The sequence below is a fragment of the Prionailurus bengalensis genome, chromosome A1, assembly GCF_016509475.1.
Source record: "Prionailurus bengalensis isolate Pbe53 chromosome A1, Fcat_Pben_1.1_paternal_pri, whole genome shotgun sequence".
In the NCBI taxonomy this organism is placed as follows: Eukaryota; Metazoa; Chordata; class Mammalia; order Carnivora; family Felidae; genus Prionailurus; species Prionailurus bengalensis.
In genome coordinates this window covers 144141497-144159261 of record NC_057343.1, presented here as the reverse complement: position 1 = coordinate 144159261, position 17765 = coordinate 144141497, and the positions used below count along the sequence as shown (strand labels likewise).

The window sequence follows — 17765 nt, the reverse complement described above, 5'->3', positions numbered from 1 at the left end:
GGTCTTATAAATTCCTCATGAAATATCTTGGCTGAAAATCTCAAAGGTTAAGAATCTTCACTTATGCCTGACCTCTGATGCTTGGGAGAGCCTTAATACAGTTTCTAGGTATTGCTTCTGCCCTTTTTAGTCATGTCAGAGTCTTTACCAATTATGTTCTGCTTCAGAGAGTTTCCAGTTGCCATCTTAAGCCCTTATCTCCCTTTGAAAGTCCCCAATTTTTGCCTCAGCCTTGTCTCTTTGGAAAGAAAGCGACTTCCTTTTATAAGCATGGCTATCCTAAATACTTTGGGTGTTGTTTTTCTCTTAGCTAGCACCAGAAGCATCACAGAATAAGGTAGCTCATTTAAAGCATTTTCCTCATGGTTGTCCTGTTCTCCCATTCAGGAAAAAGATTATTGGTTACCATGGCAATCAGCTTCCACAGCATTCCATTCCAAGTAAACGCACAGGTATAGCACAAGCTTTTACTCAACATTCTTTACTGTAGCTCTCTGCAGATCTGCATATTTTTTCCAGCCTGTTCTCGGTAACTGCTGTTTAGAACAATCAACCTGAAATTAAGCCAGGTAATTTTCTCAAAGGCACCATACCCCATCTATTCTAAATATTTTAAAAATTCACACATATAGTTGTGCAATAATTTTCTCATAGCACCAAACAAAAACTTTCTGGTGTGTTCTTTAATAAGTCTGGGATTATATTTACATCTCTTTAACCATTTTTAGAAAAAAAAATAATGAATTTACAGTAAAAAATCAGAGCAAAAGATAGTTTTATGAGATTATCTCCCATGTGTTCTAAATCATATCTTTCCTGAAACTAATTCTCTAACTTCCCTCCCTCCACCACTCCCAAGGCCTCTGATAAAAAAATGCACAAACTCATAAGAATAAAAATTTTCCTTAACCCACCATTATATCCTGGAGATGCCAAACCATTATATCCTTGAACCATTAACTACCTTGGTTCGGTTCAGAACATAATTAATAATAAAATAGGGTTTTGAATAGGCCAAACACATTTTACTGCCACCCAATGTCTGTTATATTGTGGAGGAGGTGGGATGACTTTGGACGATGAACTGGATAAGCTCTGTTTCCCTACAACTCTGTCATTCTTTTTTATTATTACTTATTATTACTTCTAGTCTTTGCTAGTTATTTGGTTTCTTCATAACTATGTGGCATAAACCATGAATCTTGAGACTTCTTTTGTTTGCTGAACTATCTTTTCATTTATTATTTCTACTATGATTTTATTCAAAGTAATACTGGTATTTTGGTAATTAAAAAGAGAGAACTTAAAAGGGAGTTGCTATTACCTAATGTTAAGCAATTAAAAATAAAATCTGGCTTTAACCATCTTTCTTACAAAGTCTATCACCTAGGTGTCTTTTCATTGAAAAAGACATATCTCACACCCAATCTATGAACACCCCATTGAATATTGCCATCTCCTATTAAGGGCATGGAAGTAAATTCTGTAACTAAAACAGATGCCTTCGCCTACAGGTTCTAAAATCAGAGGGTATTCATAAACCTCTCCACAAATTTTCAGAGTGTAGTGGGAAACAGGAACTGTTAGAAATTTGAAACTCTACTAAAGTACTTTTTACCTCTTCCGGGAAAAGAAAATATATTACTTTCTAGGAAGCTCGCTACTTTAAAAAACATACAAAGCAATCCGGGTTGGAAATTCACTGTTAGCATTTGGGTTACATCAGCTTGGTTTTAGATGATATTTATTTAAAAATTTTTTTTAATGTTTATACATTTTTGAAAGAGAGAGAGAGGGGGGGAGAGAGAGAGAGAGAGAGAGAGAGAGAACAAATGGGGGAGGGGCAGAGAGAGAGAGGTAGACACAGAATTCGAAGCATGCTCCAGGCTGTCAGCTCAGTACCCAACTCAGGCCTCGAACCCATGAGCTGCCATATCATGACCTGAGCTGAACTCAGATGCTTAACTGACTGAGGCATTGCCAGATGATTTATTTTACATGGAAAGCCATAGAATGGTTCTCTGACTCTTCTCAAAATTGTGTTGAAATTGTTTCAAGGGAGCAGAAAAGTACTTTTATTTATCTATTTTTAATTATTTTTTTTTAATTTTATTTTTTAAATTTACATCTAAATTAGTGAGCATATAGTGCAACAATGATTTCAGGAGTAGATTCCTTAATGCCCCTTACCCACATCCCCTCCAGTAACTATCTGTTCTCCATATTTATAAGTCTCTTATACTTTGTCCCCCTCCCTGTTTTTATATTATTTTTGTTTCCCTTCCCTTATGTTCATCTGTTTTGTCTCTTAAAGTCCTCATATGAGTGAAGTCATATGATATTTGTCTTTCTCTGACTGACTAATTTCACTTAGCATAATACCCTCCATTTCCATCCACGTTAGTTGCAAATGGCAAGATTTCGTTCTTTTTGATTGCCGAGTACTACTCCATTGTATATATATATATATACCACATCTTCCTTATCCAGTCATCCATCGATGGACGTTTGGGCTCTTTCCATACTTTGGCTATTGTTAATAGTGCTGCTATAAACATGGGGGTGCATGTGTCCCTTCGAAGCAGCACACCTGTATCCCTTGGATAAACGCCTAGTAGTGCAATTGCTGGGTTGTAGGGTAGTTCTATTTTTAGTTTTTTGAGGAACCTCCATACTGTTTTCCAGAGTGGCTGCATCAGCTTGCATTCCCAAGTAGTTTTATTTTTTTCTGATCAGATACTTTTTCTGATACATAAAATGTTTTACTTATTCCTTTGAATACACAAACATATGTATTCCTCAATATACTAACCCAATACCAGCTAGAAATAAAAATTGACCAACCATTGGTAGATTTTTTTAGGTTGAGGACAGAGGCCAACATTAAATAATCACATAGAATCTGAGTAATTACATCACGATGCACAGATTTATATAGAAAAAAAAGTTGCTCTGAATTTCAAGTCGACAAAAGAAGAAAGAGACCATGGTAGCTTTGAAAAGTAGAATCTCTAGTGAAGGGTCAGCACTCTAAAAGCAGGAAAGCAGCTGACATGCTGTTTTGACAGTTGGGTAAAGATGAGGGGGAATAAGATAGGAAACCGGAGGAAGTTCTGCTAAAAGGGTAGAATGAAGTGTTTGAAAATGGTAAAGTGAGAGCTCTAATCTACATGGACTAATGGAAAGAGCAGGAAAGAGAGAAAAGTGATTTAGTACAGATAGTAAATAGTTTGTGGAGAGATTTTATAGAATAATAACTTAATTTGTATTTTAATTTGCAAGTGCCAAGGGACGACATTATTTGAAGAATGACAGTTTTATTGTTTTAACATTTTACACATAAGAAGCTACCATTTATCTGAAATATAAGTCAGTACCAGTTTCCATTAATGTGATAATATATATTAGACAAATTGGCAAGCAGGGGTTGTTCTTGATTAACCTTTGTTATAACCTTAACAAAACTACTTTCAATATTTCAAATTATAAGATCATGATTTTATAATGTGAAGATAAACAGAAAGCCTGATTTCGTTGCAAATTGGTCCTAACTTTATTGGCTGGTGTCCTTTAATATCAAGCTTCTAACTTGATCAAGAAAATGTAAAAGCAAAACCCTGGAAAACCAATTTCCTTAACTAGGAATCATGTGAGTAGTTTAACATTAAAACATGTTTAAAACATACATGATAGAAATTGTGTAGAGTTTTATCTCCTTTTATTTAAAACAAATGCATGGGGGCACCTGGGTGGCGCAGTCGGTTAAGCGTCCGACTTCAGCCAGGTCACGATCTCCCGGCCGGGCGTTCGAGCCCCGCATCGGGCTCTGGGCTGATGGCTCAGAGCCTGGAGCCTGTTTCCGATTCTGTGTGTCCCTCTCTCTCTGGCCCTCCCCCATTCATGCTCTGTCTCTCTCTGTCCCAAAAATAAATAAACGTTGAAAAAAAAAATTAAAAAAAAATAAAACAAATGCATGGATATCCATTTATAGCTCTCCCAATAATCACTGTAGGTTGGTAATCTTATGTTCTGGATTTTCCAGGTCACTTCAGATTTCAAATATTTTGTCTGTTGTCAAATGATGTGTATGGATTTTAGTTTGGAAAACATGGTCACTGAATTTATAGACCAACTCTGAAATAGCAATGGCCTTTGGCATTATGCAGTAATTCCATATCCGGGTCACGATTATCAAATTAAACCAAATCAAACTTCATTATTCGAGTTTACCCAGTACTCGAATAATAAAAGTAAGGACATTTTAAAAACTTTGTAGCAATTTGCAACTTGAAAAGCATTCATAATATGATTTATTATAGACACATACATAATCAGTAAATCTATAAATGGCTACTCACCCTTGTCATATAGGAAATGAAAAACAACATACTTAAGTGATATTGTAATTATATACTCCATGGCCAAAACTAAAGAATACAAAAATAATCTGAATGAACCTTTGTTAATATTAAAAAGAATCTGGTAGTCTTTCTTATTTTTAAAGTCCATAGACTGGAATTCATATTCTTGATAAACTGGAACTGGGAGGGTATACTGGCATTTGCTACAGATATGACAATAATTATGATGTGAGCTTTTAAAGATTGTCTCACTACTCTATGCCAAAATGTTGCTGTTCTGCAAATGAAAACATTTAGATCATTTGACTGCCTTCCCTCCTCCAACCTTAATTACCATCCTTTATAACACTGTACCGCTTGTTCATAGTTCTGCTCTTTATTCTTTCGTGATGTGGGTAACCACTAATGGGGGGGGGGGAAGTTTTAAAGTCTACTATGTTCAGAATGGCATTTAATAACTCTTTCAAAAATTAAGATGCTTTTTCCCAAGTCTTGTTGGAAATACATCTACCACCAGTGATCAGGCTCTCCTCCCACATTTCCGTGCTAGTTGAAACTTGAGAAGCTTGGGGATGCTGCGAAAGGTGGGAGTGGGAGATAGGATATCACCCGCTTGACACTTCGGCACTATTGCTACGAATGATTCACTTGTGTTTGGCACATTTGTTGCAAGGAAATCTCCTCCCGCCGCTTCCTTCTCGGAGCTCCTCTAGGGCTGTCTCCTGTGCTTTGGCCTTTAAGGAGAAGCGAGAGCAGGTGGGCACAGAGCTGCTCACCGAGTCCTCCTCCCCCTGCTCCTTCCCTAATTTAGCAGTACTTCCGGCCGCGTGACATCATCCCCCGCACCCGGGTGACGAGAGCGGCGGGTGACGTGTGTGCGGAGAGGAGCGCGCTGACGTTGCTATTTAAAGGTCCTCCTGCGGGGAGGATGGAGACACAGCGCGAGCACCTGGTGTGGGGCGCGGAGGAGGCTGTGGCGGCCGGGAGCAGGGCCAGGAGACAGCGGAGGAGCAGAGCGCACGGTCCGCCCGCCGCCCGCCACTAAGGGAGGGGGGGAAAGGAAGGAAGGACGGACTGACGGACCTGCAGGCCGGACTAGCTCCCCACGAGGGCCGTCTCGGCCCCTGACCACCAGCCTTCCCGCCGCCTTCGCGGCTGCTGCTTCCTCTCCCGCCGCCCGTAGGGCCCCGCTGGGCCCTAGGGACGGGTCAGCGCCCCGGCCCCCGACGCCTTCCCGCGGCTCAGAGGCGGTGGCCGCCTCCCGCTCCCTCCCACGAACGGGGGGAGGGACCGCTCTCGCCCCCGGTTCTCCCCGCCTCCTCCCCCGCCCTCCGCAGCCCGCTCCGCCGCCGCGCTCTGCTCACGCGGGCGGCGCTGACCCGGGAAGCAGCGCCTTCAGCTCCGCGAGCGGCCGGTGGAGGCGGAGGCAGCGGCGGGCTTCAGGCCGCCCGGGCCGGCGCTGCTCTGCCGAGCGGGAGCTCGAGGCCGGCGGAGGTGGGCGGTGATGGAAGCGTGAGGAGGCGGTGGCGGGCCCGGGGACTGTGAGGCGGCGTGTGGCGGCGGCGCGGAGCGTGAGAGGCGAGGAGCGCGGGTGGGGGCGCTGGAGCAGCGGCTCTCCCGCGGCTTCGAGCCCCGCTCCCCTGCCCGCGACGCGGGATTAGCCGCCCGCCCGTCGACCCTTCAGCTCAGTCCAACGCCGCTGCTCGGCCCGCCCTCGCGCTGGGAGCGGGTGCCGGGGGCAGCGTGGGGCTTGGCTCTCTGATTCATTCATTCGCCGCCGCCGCCAGCCTCAGACCTGCGGTGCTCCGAAGAGAGGAGGGAAGACGGGCAGCCGCGAATGAAGGGCCGGGCGCCAGCAGGGCTCCATTGTGCTCGGCGGCGCGAGGCGGGAAGGGGCTGAGGGAGGTGGGATCGGGCCCCCTCCCCCTGCTCCCCGGCGTGCGCTGCGCCCCCAGCCTGCTGCCAGCCTGGAAATGGCTCCGTTTATTCTCCTCGGGAGAATGAATCGATCCTGCCCAGTCTTCTCTTCCTCCTCCCCACCTCCTCTCTGCTCCGAGTCTTAGGAGGGGAAACATTTAAAAGACAGATTCCAATGTGGAGTGCCGTGCACATCGCGAGCTGTTGGGTTTGCACTTCGAGGAGATTTTTCTATCTAGCTTTTTCTAACGTGAGCGCAGGGAAGCAGTGGCATGACTGCTTTTAGGATTTTTATTTTCTCGTAGGGATCTCTGTAAAGTGCACGTCGCATTGGGTTACATGCTCCACCCCCAAGGGAACTGGTGTGGTGGAGAAATTTGAACCCGCAGCCTTAGTAGCACCAAAAGGCCGAGTTACCTGGCTCTTCCCGAGTGTCTAGGAGGACATGAGCGAAATGACCACCGAACTCGTTTTTTATAGGACTCGGTGAAGCTGGATTCTGCGTTTCCGACAGACACGTAGACTCATTTTGTGGAATAGAGTTGACCGCTGTCTCCTCCGCGCAGCATTTTAACTCTAATAAGCAAATGCCACCTCTGCTTGAACGTTTTGGTATTTACGAGAGAGAAATCCTTTTACCTAAGGGAACTAATTGAATTGTCAAGCACCACTGAAATACCTCCAGAAAAGGATCTCGGGGGGTGGAAAAGCAACTGCGAAATAGCAGACGGAGAAATTCCTTTGGAAGTTATTCTGTAGCAGAAGAGCAGAAACTTCAGAGCAAGTTCTCATTGGGCAAAATGGGGTAAGGACTTTTGTGCCTAACATAGCTTTGAATCTGTTTATGTGTGTTGTTGAGCGATGGTGGTGATTGTGTTTTATGTTTTCAAACAAATTTGCCACCTTGCTAAGCTGGTCGTACATTAAAAATACGGGTTTGTTAACCTGTTAATAAGATATTTTTATAGAGTGACCCCGGAGGCCATAAGGAGGGAACATATATACCTAATTTTTTTTAATTTTTGATAATTTGTAACCAGAAGAGAGTTCGATTAGTAATATTTAAGAAGACAGCATCTTCTGCCCTTTTACTGGTCAGCCTGCTGCATCCGTTTGTAATGAAAATCATACTGTCCTAGGTTTCGTTGCCAGGGTCTTTGAGAGAAAAGTACTGCGTTCTCTAAGTACTTTGAGAATAATCAGTTGCACAAAGGAACAATTGTAAAGTAATGAGTGGTTGGACTTTAGTCCTTGAAAATGATCCAGGGTAAATGATTGCCTCCACTGTGCCCTCTGTTTTGCCCTTGAATATCCAAAGCTAACATGTAGAATTGATTTATTGGGGCATTAAAATGAAAATCTGAAATTCTTACCCATGTCGTCTCCACAGTGCCGGTGCACTTAGTAGATCAGAGCTTCAAAGGAAAAATCTTTTTGTTGAAAGAACTTGTTCGCTTTTTCTGTTTTTTGCTCTAAAGCTCAGGTTTTCAGTTGATGTTAACAGTGTCAGATCCACACCTTCTTTCAGTACCAATGTCAACCAACAGTGTGTTTTCCAGCCTTTCATTAACTCTTCACACAGTAACTTGATAACATGACTCTTTGTAATGTAAGTCAGAAATATATTAATGGAGTAATGATGAAGTCATGTCATTGACAGATTGTCCATGCTTTTTGTCAAAGAGGAACTTCGAGAATTTTCCTTCTCTCTGTAGTTGAATAAACCCAGCTCAAGTGTAGTTAAGAGACAGGAATTGAAAGAATAGACCAAAATTTATTGTGGCAGTTGAGGGGTATGTACACCTAAACTTTATTTTTTGAAACTTCGAGAGGAAAGTTCTTAGATAGTACTACTTTTTGTTGTTGTTGGGAGTTAGAATTTGAAGTTTATTAACTTGAACAAGTTTGAAGATGTAGAACATGTGTTGTAGGGAGTTCTTTCTTCATCAGGAATTAATGAGAGTGATAATTGTTTTTAAAACTTGAGTGACAAGTGATGAGAATATATATAACTTGGTTGATTTGAGGTAGAGCTAAGCAATTAAAATACCTTATTCTATTTTAGTACTGCTATTCGTCACTTGGTAATCTGAGGCAAATTACTTAACCTCTGTGGACTCTTATTATCTGTAAAATGAAGGACTTAGATGATAAGTTTTAACGTTTTTTTCCAGTCTGTAAAAATGAATTATTTTCGTTTTCTCCTGTGTATTTTAATTACTAGCTGGTTTCTTGAAGTAGATCTTTCAGATGGAGACATTATTCTCTCTAAGCAGGTTTTAAATATCAGCTAGAAAATAATGGCATTTAAAACTGGGATGAAATGCACCAATTTTAATAAGAGAAAATGCAGAAAAATACTGCTATTTAAAACCTTTGAAATATGGCTTCCTTGAGAATCTGCAGCTCTTGTGTCTAAAACATGTCAGAGCAAAAAAAAAAAAAATCAAGTGACAATTTTTCATGTTGAAGGCTGCGTTCTCTAGACTGTAGAGTGGTAGCATCATGGAAGAAAATCGGGTTTTCCACAATCTTTAAGCTGCATGAATGCTTACCTTTTTACCAAGAGAAGTTTGGGATGAACTTCCTACCAAACGGGCTGGTATTTAAACTATTAAAATAAGCCCCCCCCCCCCCCCCAACATGACACACATTTTTGATAATTCAGTGTAATTACATTTGCTTTTAAACTGATTTATTTGTCCTTTTCCCAATAAAGTTTTAGAAGTAGACTGGAGAGGAAAAGGAGTGTTTCTGGCATTAGTTTTCTGAAAATCTGTGTAGGGCTATGATTATTTCCCATGGATAGTGATCTGTTCCATCTGAGTTGTCAAGAGAGGATGGACAGGTAGAAGAGAAGAGCATAGAAGAGGCATTTGTGGAAGTTTCCACACTTGGTAGGTGTCAATATCCGTTAAGTGTTTGTGGAATAGGTATAGTCTCCTGTATCTATTTAAACCAAAAGGAAATGGTGTTTTAAATGGCCTTTAAAGTTTTCTCTGGGGTAGTCCTAAATTACCTTACTTTGACAAGTATATAAAATTTAATACTGTGGTGAAGAGTTTCACCATCGTATGAACATATTTTTGAATGTTAGTTTTTAATAAGAGTTTTTCTTTGCCTCAATTATGGCTATAATTGCAAGTCTAGGGGCAAAGTTTAAGCAGAAAGAATATTTTTAGTTTTTTAAAATTTTTTTTAATGTTTATTTCTGAGACAGAGAGAGACAGAGCATGAATGGGGAGGGACAGAGAGAAAGGGAGACACAGAGTCAGAAGCAGGCTCCAGGCTCTGAGCTGTCAGTACAGAGCCCGATGCGGGGCTCGAACCCACAAACCGTGAGATCCTGACCTGAGCCGAAGTTGGATGCTCAACTGACTGAGCCACCCAGGCGCCCCTGAATTATTTTTAGTTTTAAACAAAATGGGTGATTAGGCAGAAAACAAACTTGGCTCCTATAATAGTAGTTTGTGAACCACTGTGGAAATGGAAAAAGAACAGCTGAAAATGACAGTTGCCAGAGTCTGTCAAAATATCTTGGATGCTGCCCGAACTGTTTTTAATTACAGTGAAGGCAGTTGAAGAATTGGTTTGTGAAATAGGTGCATCAGACCCCTAAAAAGTAGAGCATTCGTGTGTGTAAAATAAAGTCTGGAAAAAGCTTCAAAGCTCCAGTGAGGAGCGCCTGTTAGGTCCAGCCCCCAAGTCATCCTCCAAGTAGTATCTCCTAATGAGAGCAGTGAGTCAGTAGCTATTTCAGAACCATTAGAGGAAGCAATAGAAATTAAGGAACTTCAACAAGGTATTTTATGCCACCTTTTGTTTTGCTTAGCTCATATTGACAACTTAGTGCCTTCAACAAGGGTATAGAGAACCTCCCCGCCGCCCCATTTAAAGTTATTTATAAAAATGTGATTCTCCGTGCTAATAAGGTCCGATAGTGCTATTCTGATTTGTCTCACCTGCTTCTGGGAACTTCTGGAAACCATCTTCTCTACCTTTCCCCAGATAACTTCCTGGAAGCATGAAAGTGGGTGCTGCTGATTGCAGCCCGAAGAGTCCTTTCTTGGCTTAGAGAGGAAGCTGACCCCTCTTTCTCCCTCAGGCTACTGGGTGCTGCTCTCTGGGTGCCGAGGCAAAAACGTGGAAATTTTGATCCAGCAGTGCAACATGAATGGGCTTGGCTGGAAAGGCAATCGCTCAATCATTACTAACATCTGAGAAGTTAGATGCACGTCCTTAATTGTATATTGGTTCATCTTACTAATTGTGAAATCCCTAACATGTGGCATGTTCGGCAGCCCAGTGTTGGTGGTACAGAAACTAATAAAATGTGCTCCTTCCCTCAGAGAGTTTATAGTTTAGAAGTTAGGAAGACAGCCAAATTAGAAAGTACAGTGAAATGTCTAAGGGGCCCTGATGTAGGGCATCTTAGGGACACAAAATATGTGTGCGTGTAGCATTAGCTGCTGAGGGAAGGATAAAAAAGCTATTGTAGAGGTGTAAATAGCTATTAAATAATGAAAGAGAACAGGTGTGCCTTATAGACAATTGAGAAGGCATTCAAGGCAGAAGGAACAGTGTGATTGACAGTACTGAGACCAGGAACTGCAAAAAAGTTTGGCTTCACAAACTCAGCTCTGTGGAGTGTGGTACGAGATAGGCCCAGAGTCTTATGCAGGGGCCAGGTTAGAAGGCTTTGTAGACCAAACAAAAGCCAGTGTATTTCAAGGTTTTTTGGGGCATTGACCCATTATAGTAAGATACACATTCTTACCTCACCACCTAGTGCGCTCATATTATAAATGACAAAATGTCACAAAATAATGCCCTTTGTGTGATGCACTGGTCGTATTTTCTAGTTTTAAGAAAGAATGACATTTGAGATCCAGTAAGTTGATATAACAACCCAGTGATGATAACTGGTAATTCGAAAAACACTGCTCTTGGCTATGGGAAGCACTAAAGGATTTAAAGCAGAGTAGTTACATGAAGGGTTGGGTAAGTAGGATGAAAAATTAGTTTTAAAAACCATTGAAATTTTGGTTTTGTTTGTTAGGTCCTGTGGAAACACTAAGCCGGAGCAATGAACCCTAGCTAGTAGGGGAAATGGATGGCTGAACAGGGCCTAGAAAATTCCAGGGTGAGGGGAGAGGAGGGATGATGATGAGTTGTATGCAGTTGTCTCAGTGGGACTTTTTCAGGATTAGGGCATTTCGTGTGCAGGGGTAAAAATATAGGAATTGGCATGATATGTTTGTTCTTTGCTGAGCTGCTCATTCAGATGGGCCTTGAAATCTTGAGTGTAGAAGTTTAAAAAGGACTTTCTAGCTAACACACAAATTGCATGGAAGAGTGAGAACATGTTCCCCCAAGCAAGTAATTAAAGAATATTTGGAATTGTCAGTGATATTGCCTTATAAGCAAATAGATGTTTCCTCCCCCTCCAGTTTATTAAAACATAATTGACATATAGCATTGTATTACTTTAAGGCCCACAATGTAATGATTCAACACATATACACATGTATACTGTGCAGTGATTACCATAGTAAGTTTAAGTTAATATCCTTCGTCTTATATACTTACAGATTTCTGATGAGAAATATCATCAGAATAGGTTTATTTTTTAATATATTAATGGCATAATTCCCCCCCCCCCCCCATTAAAATTTGAAAGAACTCATTTTTTTGTTAGGTATTTTTCAAGGTAACATATACATAGACAAGATGACCCTGGCTCTTTCAGATGTCCTTTTCCCTCCATCTAAACCTATTGTTCCTTATAGTCAAGACTTCTGATTCTTTTTTGTTCTGATTTCATTTTATCCTTGTGACTTCATTCCTTTTTCTCTTGTCCAAGGGGCAGGTATAATCACATGGACTCTCAGGGTCTCTCCCGTGGCCCCAGTGCATTTACCCTCTTGAAAGTGCTGGAAAAAATTTAAGGCCGTTCCTACTCCCGTCTCCCTAAACTCCTGCAGTTTCCCCCCTACTTCCCAGCTTCAGTTTGCTTCAGTGTCCGATTGGCAGTGCTCATCTGAGTGCCCACCCTCCCCAACGCCCCTCCCCCCCACAACCAAAAAAAATTGGAGGAGGAGGACTTTGCTTTTCCGGATTTGGTGGTAATGGGATGGGAAGGCCATCCACTCTGGACTGAAAAGTAGCAACATCTCTATGTGGGATAACAGTGTGTGTTAGCATGCCAAAATGAATATTATTTTTTAGATTTACAAATAAGATATTTTATAATGTCTTTTTAAAAATTAGATCCTATTCTACAGTTTTAAAAACGAAAAAAAAAAAACCTTTTTGAATGGTTACGTATTTAGCATGGCAGAAATTGAGAAGAGGAGAATCAAGATTATGGTACTTGAGTATTTAGACAAAGCAATTAGTGGGAATGTATAAACTAGTGAGGGTTGGTTACTTTAAGTTTAATCTGCATAAATTAATTTTAGGGAGGAGCAAATACTAGAGGTGGGATTATTTGGGAAACAGAATGGATGTAGTATATGATGTTCTTGGCTCTGACCTGAGGTTTTTATAAGAACTAAAGTAGTGATTATGATGGATGTCTGGGTGGCTCAGTAGGTTAAACGTCCAACATCAACTCAAGTCATGACCTCACAGTTGGTGGGTTTGAGCCCTGAGTCCCTCTCTGTGCTGACAGCTCAGAGCCTGGAGCCTGCTTTGGATTCTGTGTCTCCCTCCCTCTTTCTCTCTGCCCCTCTCCCCCTTGTGTGCTATTTCTCTTTCTCAAAAATAAATAAACATTAAAAAAAAAACAAAGTAGTGATTATGAGTAGCATGTTAAGATGTGATTATGTAATTCTCAAAAACAAGATGTGTTATGTCATTTTGATTAGTTGTATTATGTAGACGTTAATCCTTTTTAAAAACATCCTTATTAATCCTATTTTTATTTAGTTCACATAACTTTCTTTTCTTTTTCTTTTTTTTTTGATTTCCTGTCTGTAGAACAGAATTACTAAACTTTGACCACAAACTTACACATCTGTCAATGAGCAAACAAGTGTACACAAAAACAATCCTTTTCAAAATATATATACATAAAGGAAGTGTTTAGGGGAGCTCTTAACTTTGGTTCAGCAAAGTTTATTAATTTAATAATTTTGAAATGAAGTCACAATGTACATCAGACTAGTGTGACTTTTCTTTTTTGGGATTAAAGGATTCTGAAAGTTGGTTTAGGCTAATTACCTGAAACATTATTCATGCAATTAAAGGATTGAACAAAGAAACTGTCTTTATAAATAATTTGTAAACTTAGTTTAGTTTTAAGTGATCAAATGTCTCAGTGAAAAGATGATTGAATCTCAAAAGGTCTAACCTCCTTGCTGCCATATGATTTTTATTTTGTTCAGACCTCTGGTGTTTAGTTGAAATACTTATTTTTACTTACTGGATTGTTATGTTATTTAGAATTCAACTCACTGGACAAAAGAGTAAGGGAAATGAGTTACAAATATTTAATTTTTCCTAATAGAAATTTTAAGTGACTTAAGACTTTTTTGAAACGTGTGTGTGTGTGTGTGTGTGTGTGTATATTTGTAATGTTTATTTTGAGAGAGAGAGAGAGAGAGAGGGAATGGACGTGGGTGGGGAAGAGGCAGATTGAGAGAGAGAGTGACAGAATCCCAAGCAGGTTCCACTCTCAGTGCTGGAGCCTGACAACAGGGCTCAGTCCCATGACTGCGAGGTCATGACCTAATCCAAAATCAAGAGTCAGATGTTCAACCGACTGAGCTACCCAGGTGCCCCTGTATATAAGATGTTTTAAATAGATTTATATCTCAATTAGTAAAGATTACCTTTAGTTTAAGGAAATGTGCAATTTTTTGTTTGTGTTGCATCTTTGTAATGCCTTGTGATCTGTGGCTTATACAGTAAATTGACCCTGTTTTATAAGACTCATTATGTTCTTGTAATAAGTGAGATTTTCCTAGAGATTTTCCTCTGTTAAGTATTGAAAAATTGAGTGCTTTTGGGGCATTGTAAGATTTTGGACTCATTAAGTATCTTCATTTCAAAAGAATCTCCATGTAATAAGCAGTGTTTATATAGATTTTAGCCTGTCTGCAAAGAATTGAGATAAAATTTCCAAATCTTACTGACCAGGCATTGCAGGAGTAGGTAAACTTTGTAAAAGCTGATCATTCAGTGGTCTTCAACCTGTAAATAAAAGCATATAGTTAAAATCTTAGTTTTTATAGCATACCTCCATATTCCATAAAATTAGGACATTTCACTATCACTCTCTGTTAAAAGAAGCAGATTTATCAGTGAACTTCTGCTCTTAATTGTAGCCTGATTCTCCTTTTCCCATCCATCATAAATAGTACACCTTTGGTCATTTCTGTGCTCCCTAATATCTGAGTAAAAGAGATGAGATCAATAAGAATCAATGCTGCTTGTATTAAGCAATATTTTTCAGAGGAGAAGTTGAAATTACGGACATGGGTATATATACTGTCTTTTTCATCCACTTGTATCAGTAGATCTCTCAACAACTTGGGTTTGAGCTGCGTGAGTCCGCTTACAGATTTTTTTATATAAATACAGTGCAGTATTATACATGTATTTTCTCTTAAGATTTTCTTTTTTTTTAGGTTCATTTCTTTTATTTTGAGAGAGAGTGCGAGCCGGGGGTGGGGAGGTCAGAGAGAGAGAGGGACAGAATGAGAATCCCAGGCAGGCTTCACACTGTCAGCGTGGGAGCCCAATGTGGGGCTCAAACTCATGCACCGTGAGAGGATGATCTGAGCTGAAATCAAGAGTTGGATGCTTAACCGACTGAACCACCCAGCTGCCCCTTCCTTATGATTTTCTTAATAACGTTTTCTTTTCCCTCTCTTCACTGAAAGAAATAGTATATAATACACAAAGTGTGTTAATTGACTGTTGATGTTATCAGTAAGGCTTCCAGTCAACAGTAGGTTATTAGTAACGTGTTAGGGGAGTCAGAAGTTATAAGTGAATTTTTCACCGTTGAGGGAATCGGCGCTCCTAACCCACATTGTCAAGGGTCAACTAACTGTATTTCATTTATTTTCCCATCTTGTTTTAAAAAGTTTTTAAAGGGGCGCCTGGGTGGCTCATTCGGTTAAGCGTCTGACTTTGGCTCGCGTCACGATCTTGAGGTTCGCGAGTTCAAGCCCCGAGTCGGGCTCTGTGCTGACAGCTCGGAGCTTGGAGCCTGCTTCACATTCTGTGTCTCCCTCTCTCTCTGCCCCTTCCCTGCTCATGCTCTCTCTCTGTCTCAAAAATAAATAAACATTAAAAAAATAAAAAAGTTTTAAAAAATCTCACTTCACTGTTAAGTACAGTTTAGAATTAATTTTACAGGGACATCTTTCTAGTGACCTTGCAAAGGAAAAAAACAAAAACAAATACTCTTTCTCATGAGGTTCCCCCTTCACTAATGGATTGTGAATCCAAAATGGCTTTTGTGTAGCTAAAAGAATTTTAAATGGGTAGGACTAACATTTGACTTAGTTAAGCACTGAATTTCACTTATATATAACTGTCTTGTCTCTTTTAAGGTAGGCCACTGGAGGAAGGCAAAAAGTTCCTCTTTTCTTTCTTGTATGAGAAAATAAAATTATTTATAAAATACAAAAATTTACCAATTGAGTCAATCTTTTCCCTTCATAATAAAATTTACCTTTATACTTATGCTAGCTTTCAAAAAATCACCTTAATCTCCTAGTAGCTACTATTAGCTTTAAAAAACAAAAGGTTTGCTTTATAGATATTTTCTTTTAATGTTCTTCCATAAAACATGAAACATTTCCATGTTATCTTTGAGGGTTTGGCCCTAGTTCCTCAAGGCAGAGAGCAGTTGTAAGAATTGAGAACTTTGTATAAAATTACCAAATAAGTTAGACAGAAATTAAACACAAACAACTGCCAAGGGACCACAGATACCAAAGCAGCTTTCATTACTTTCTTTTTAAGTCATGTTTATCATGTCATGTGTATTGGCACATCTGGATCCGTGTGTCAGAGTCCAGAGGGCTGCAGACAAGAGTCCATGACTTCCTCCCTCCCCTTAACCCATAGAAGGGGGAAATTTGTTCGTGTATATTTTTGTTTTTGTTTTGAAAGAGAGCATGCACACATGCTCAGGGGAGGGACAGAGAAAGAATCTTAAGTCACCGGCGGGCTCCATTTCCCGACCCATGAGATCATGACTTGAGCTGAAATCAGGAGTCAGACATTTAACCCGCTGAGCTACCCAGGCACCCCATGTCCCTGTGTTTAATAGGAGAGCCTTACTAGAAATGTGCTGAGAGCCACAGCTCTGGTACATATGTCTTGTGAGTGCTATATATTGTGTTTGCTAACCGTCTAGTTCATAGTATAGCATGCAAGTGCAATGTAAGTTGAAAGGATCTGGGGAAAATTAGAATCCTTTTTCCATATACAGAAAATCCGGATTCCTAATAGCAATTAGGTATACAGTTGGATGTACCAGTTATTTTTCTGATCATTTTTCTAGGTAAATTGTTGGTTCTTTTTACTTTTACATTTAAGCATGCCTCAATCTTACTTTATTGTCTTTCTGTTTTCATTTAAGCATTTATAAGAAGTTCAGGAGAGCTATTCTGAATAAGGCTTTTTTTGTGAGTTACAATTTTCTGCCCTAGTTATTTTCAGTTTCCCCCATTAGGCTCTTAATAAGTCTCTAAGAAATTATCTTAAGTGGATTTGACTATAAAAGAACTCCAAGTGCTCATGTTAGAAAATTTCTGTCAGTCTTCACAGAAGGTAAGTCTGTACATTACTAAACATATAGGACAATTACTTTGAACCTCTCAAAATATTTGAGTGTGCTTAGCCTATCCCTTTATCTTTATATGCTTCCCTTTTGCAAAACTGCCATTTTCTCTCCTGGGTTGTTAGGAATCTCTGTCACGTGGATTTTAACATTAAAATTCATGTGCTTTGCGTAATCACCCTGCCAGCTCCCAAGATGTTTACAGAATGAGGATTCTACCTACTCTTGTTTACTCAGTACTGCCAGGGATCTGTATACATTCAGCTAAATGGGAATACTCCCAAGCCATCCTTAAACCCATCTTTGTGTTGATTTAAAACAAACTATTCCAGATCTCGCAGGCTGCCTTACTCAACTGATAATATATAGAATTTTAGTTGTCTAATTTTCATTGTTGCTTTCATTGAATACTCTATGAATGCTGAGTTGATACTTAGTGTGGGGAAAAGAAAAAGGCATTAATGAGAATATTACTATTTGGTTTTCTTTGGTGATATATTAGTATATTCTGAGTCATTAGTATATAATTGGTAGTTAAACTGTAGGCTATTTGTATGGTAGGAAGCCAGCCTGAAGAATGTTTTCAAAGATGGTGCAGTGGTCAGTTAGAAACCAGGATGCCAAATTGTATATTCTCTGTGGCCTCATCTATATAAAATACGTTCTGTATATACATAAAAATA

General features: G+C 40.0%; 1 protein-coding gene across 2 annotated transcripts in view; it reads left to right on the top strand.

The window, feature by feature from the left end:
• Positions 1-467: 467 nt before the first annotated feature.
• The window catches only part of HOMER1 (homer scaffold protein 1), a 143224-nt gene continuing 125926 nt past the window's right edge, over positions 468-17765 (top strand). Inside the window, exon 1 of one of the 2 annotated variants that reach the window (XM_043592841.1) lies at positions 468-569. Coding sequence is in view for 1 of the 2 variants with exons in the window: in XM_043592835.1 (XP_043448770.1) it covers positions 7079-7083 (5 nt within the window). In the remaining variant the exon portion in view is untranslated. Of the gene's footprint in view, positions 570-5260; positions 7084-17765 lie in introns of those variants that run through there. The other variant, XM_043592835.1, reaches the window with a different exon arrangement.